The sequence below is a fragment of the Cicer arietinum genome, chromosome 1, assembly GCF_000331145.2.
Source record: "Cicer arietinum cultivar CDC Frontier isolate Library 1 chromosome 1, Cicar.CDCFrontier_v2.0, whole genome shotgun sequence".
Lineage (NCBI taxonomy): Eukaryota > Viridiplantae > Streptophyta > Magnoliopsida > Fabales > Fabaceae > Cicer > Cicer arietinum.
The window spans coordinates 51,651,124-51,655,374 of record NC_021160.2 but is presented as its reverse complement, the minus strand read 5'-3'; the positions used below and the strand labels follow the sequence as shown (position 1 = coordinate 51,655,374).

General features: G+C 32.7%; 1 protein-coding gene across 1 annotated transcript; it reads left to right on the top strand.

Annotated features, from left to right (window-relative positions):
• Positions 1 to 1,725: 1,725 nt before the first annotated feature.
• Positions 1,726 to 2,994, top strand: LOC101502790 (E3 ubiquitin-protein ligase RDUF2). Its single transcript, XM_004486930.4, has one exon. It carries the CDS (start codon positions 1,844 to 1,846, stop codon positions 2,828 to 2,830), a length of 987 nt encoding a protein of 328 aa, XP_004486987.1. The 5' UTR covers positions 1,726 to 1,843; the 3' UTR covers positions 2,831 to 2,994.
• The last annotated feature ends 1,257 nt before the right edge of the window (positions 2,995 to 4,251 follow it).

Below are 4,251 nucleotides of genomic sequence, written 5' to 3'. Positions count from 1 at the left end.
AGTAGCAAATAGTTTAGTTGAATATTATAGAGAAAAGTTATAACCAATTAAATATAATTAAACATACTTATATATAAAAATAAAAAAGACCTTATTATTGGAGGAAATCACTTTAAAGAGAAAAGATTTGTTAGTCATCCAAGATTAAAATAAAATAAAAAGGAAAAAGCATGAGTGAGGTGGAGTACAGTTGTGAATGAATGGAGATAGTGCAGTAAAATAGTTGCATGGTTTATGATCCACAGGTTCGTGTGGGCTGTCTCCTTGAATTTAAGGTAAATATTGAATTATCTAACCACGCCACTTGCTATGTTTCCATTTCAAGCATTCTAGAATTTTCAAAATCAATATCGACGTCTCGGTCTCTCTTGTAATTTCCATTTCATTTAATCTTTTCTGCTGTTTTTTAGTATTAATTTGTTGGAATTAAATTCGAGAATATACTATGCACTAAACATTTTGCTTTAGGCAATCGTGGTAATTAATATATGTTTTGTTTTACTTTTGCAGATGCTAAATTTGATTTTGGAAGTGGAAAAATATTTAACATGTTTAGATTTTGATTTTGTTTTTTGATTTAATTATAACTTGAAGTGAAATTTAGATTTTTTACCTTTTAAAAATAATTTAAATTAACTTTAATCGACTTTTATTTAGATAACTGTATAATCAATACATAGATATATTTAAACATAAATAAATTTACAATTTTATTCAAAATAAATTTTTGTTATTGTGAAATAATACACACACTCAAATCTATTCTATTGGCTCAAGATCATTCATATTTAATGATAACAATGAATATTCACATGTATATATAACATTTATCTCCTATTTGTCTTATTGGATAAAAATAATATGCGCTCTATCTATGCATGCATAGATATCTAGTTGACAATTATTTAGCAAAATTTTAAATATTTGCGGTATTAATGAATATATTAACATACATCATCTCTTCAAATATATACATCTTTCAACTCTTTTGTTAATATAAAAACTTATCATCAACTCATAAAAAATTAGCATATAAACAAGATTGATCACACAATTTATGATATAAAATATCAATACATTACAACATTCATAATTTTGGTAATTTATTAAAACTATAAATATCCATAAATATGATTATCATTACATCAGACTTTATATTCATTAATTTATGTTCAGTCAAAATATCTGCATGGTTATTGTCACAAATTTTGTTCAGCCATATTGCAAATATTATTATTTTTCAGAGTAATATTTTTGAAATACAAAATAAAACAAACCTACAATACTATATAAAATACAGTAAATATTATTTTGTATTTTTTTATAAAATATCAAAATATTATATTTATTATAATTTTATTTTCAAATAACATTACTGATGTTTTTTTCATCCTCGCTCACGAAATCATCACTACTAACTAGCCCTACTTTAATAATAAACCAATACCGATTATAAAAAAAAGATGAACCAATACGAATAAAGTGTAATTAATAATAGTAATCCTAATCCCACGAGGCTGCCAATATCCTACACATTCCAAAATCTTACACTCATTCCAGTTGGTCCCATGATTCCAATCAAGGCATTTAATTAATTAATAAATTAATGCAAAATAAAGAAATTGCCATGTATTTTCCAGCGGAGCAAAGTATGCAAGACTTTACATTTACATTAACATTTACATTTACATTTACACTAGTGGGTCTTTGGATGTATAGTTGAAAAACGCGTAATAGTTTCATCTTTCCCCTTATATGAAGCTTCTCCCTTTATCGTTCTCACTACTAACTAAAACATTAACTTCAAATTCATTTCCTCCAGAGTCAACTCGGGATAAACTAAATGAACTCGGAAACGCTACCCTCCACGTCGTCGTTTTGGTGCTATAGTTGCACCCGTTTCATTAACCTCTTCGACCTAAACGACGTCGTTTGTCCTCACTGCCAAAGCGGTTTCGTCGAAGAGGTTCAAGCCGGCCAATCTCCCGCGGGTTCTCTCTTCGCCGACGGTATTCAAGCTTCCAGAAGACAAGGCCTACGCCGGAGACGCCGCAACGCCGGCAACCGCTCGCCTTTCAATCCCGTTATCGTTCTCCGTGGACAAGGGGATCAAGACGGTGGCGGAGAAACCGAAGGGAGTAGCTTCGAATTGTACTACGACGACGGAAACGGCACCGGTCTCCGTCCACTTCCGCCGACTATGTCGGAGTTATTGCTAGGTTCTGGATTCGATCGGTTGCTTGAGCAATTCTCTCAGATCGAGATCAACGGTTTTGGTAGGGCAGAGAATCCGCCGGCGTCAAAGGCGGCGATAGAGTCAATGGCGACGGTTGAAATCACCGATGAAGAAGTAGAATCCGAGACACATTGTGCGGTTTGCAAAGAAGCATTCGAACTTGGTTCGGAGGCGCGTAAGATGCCGTGCAAACACCTTTACCATTCCGATTGCATTCTCCCTTGGCTTTCGATGCGAAATTCGTGTCCCGTGTGCCGCCACGAGTTGCCTTCCGATCAAAACTCATCGGAGACTAGAATTTCCGGTCAGATCGATGAAGAAGCGGTTGGATTGACCATATGGAGGTTACCAGGAGGTGGATTCGCCGTTGGGAGATTCATCGGCGGTCGAAGAGCCGGCGAGAGTCACTTGCCGGTGGTGTTTACGGAGATGGATGGCGGTAATAATTCAAATGAAGGATCTAGAAGAATCTCTTTGGCAGTGGGCAGTAACGGAGTTAGAGAGAGACGTGGAATTCGCAGAATTTTTGGGAATTTCTTATCCTTTTTTGGATCCGTTAATTTAAACCGTAGCTTTTCACGGAGAAGAAGATGAACTTTGGTCACGGAAGAATTATTTGGTTTCGTTTGGGATGAGGTTATTTTTTGGAAAAAAAATTATTATTTTTGCAGTTTAAAATTCTTAATGTAAATACCAAATAGTGTAGAATTGCTATTATTTATTTAATTAATTATAATTATTTAGTTGATTCCTTTTAAGATTGTTAGTTATATCCCAATTTGATTGACATTCTTTTGAATTAGTGTTAGTTTTAGGGTGTAAGATGCAAGTTGTACTTGTATCAACAATAGCAAAATGAATTATAATTATTATTCTAACATTTTAGTACTACTAATTTGTAGTGATTCAATCTTCATAGTCAAACACCAACTTGTATTTGCATGTTTGGTAACGTAATAATTTTGTTGAAACTGTTAAGGATAGATTGTGTCAAAATGACATTAACAGACCGTGGTGACTGGTGATGATATTGAACTCGCGGTCAATTAAAACATAACATGTACTATGTGAGATTTTTTTAGTTGGAAGCTAGCTTTTGGTTTTAGATGGTGCTTGTTGGGATTATGGTCGGGTGGGTGGCTAGACGATGATGACACATTGACACCCAATTATACTTGATTTCGTCCATCCTCTCTGTCCATGTTTTTAACACCTACTTGCTTAATCATGGACCTAGTAGTTGTTGCTAAAAGTTAAAGGTTGTTTTTCACATACCATTGGCTTTTAGCTTTACTCTTTTGTTTCTGATATATGTTTGCCTGCTGGCAGTGATGTTAATTTGCTTGACTATACTTGTAGAACATTGTATGATCGTATTGAATCTGACAACTGTCTCGCACTCCAACTTGACTAATAATAATAATAATAATCAGTTCTTAATTTTGGCACGCCTGCTTCAGCCGTTCGGCTAACTAAAGTTGAACCTTTCCCTACCACTATACTTTGCCATGTTTTTTTAGTAAGCAATGTTTTTCCATTTTCGACTCACACACACCCATAAGAAAATAAATTAACAAAAATGAATTTAAATTTTAGACAAAATAATCAATTTTTATTAATTAAAATTTATTATACATTCAAAGGCTCAAGACCATGTAGAGTGATATATGTGGACCTACAATCTCTACCACAAAGTTGGGTATGGTCATTTAGTATTAACAGGAGAAGAACAAATTTAAATGTTTGATTCAATAACGGGAGGAGGTGAATTTTAACGAGGGAAATTATTAAATTTATATTCCCCTTTTCAAATGAGTTTTTATTTAAGGTTTTCGTACACACTAAAAATTGTGATAAATAAAAAAAATGAATACATATTTTAGCAAATTACTTATATCAAGTACTCTTTAGGTTTTAAAATATTTTACTTTGTCAATTTCACATTAAAAATATATATATAGAAAAAATTATATATTATTCTACAAAAGTATCTCTATTAATTATATGAGAAATGT

Coding starts and splice junctions, on each gene's coding strand:
- LOC101502790 (XM_004486930.4), top strand. CDS start 1,844: ATGAACTCGGAAACGCTACCCTCCACGTCGTCGTTTTGGTGCTATAGT.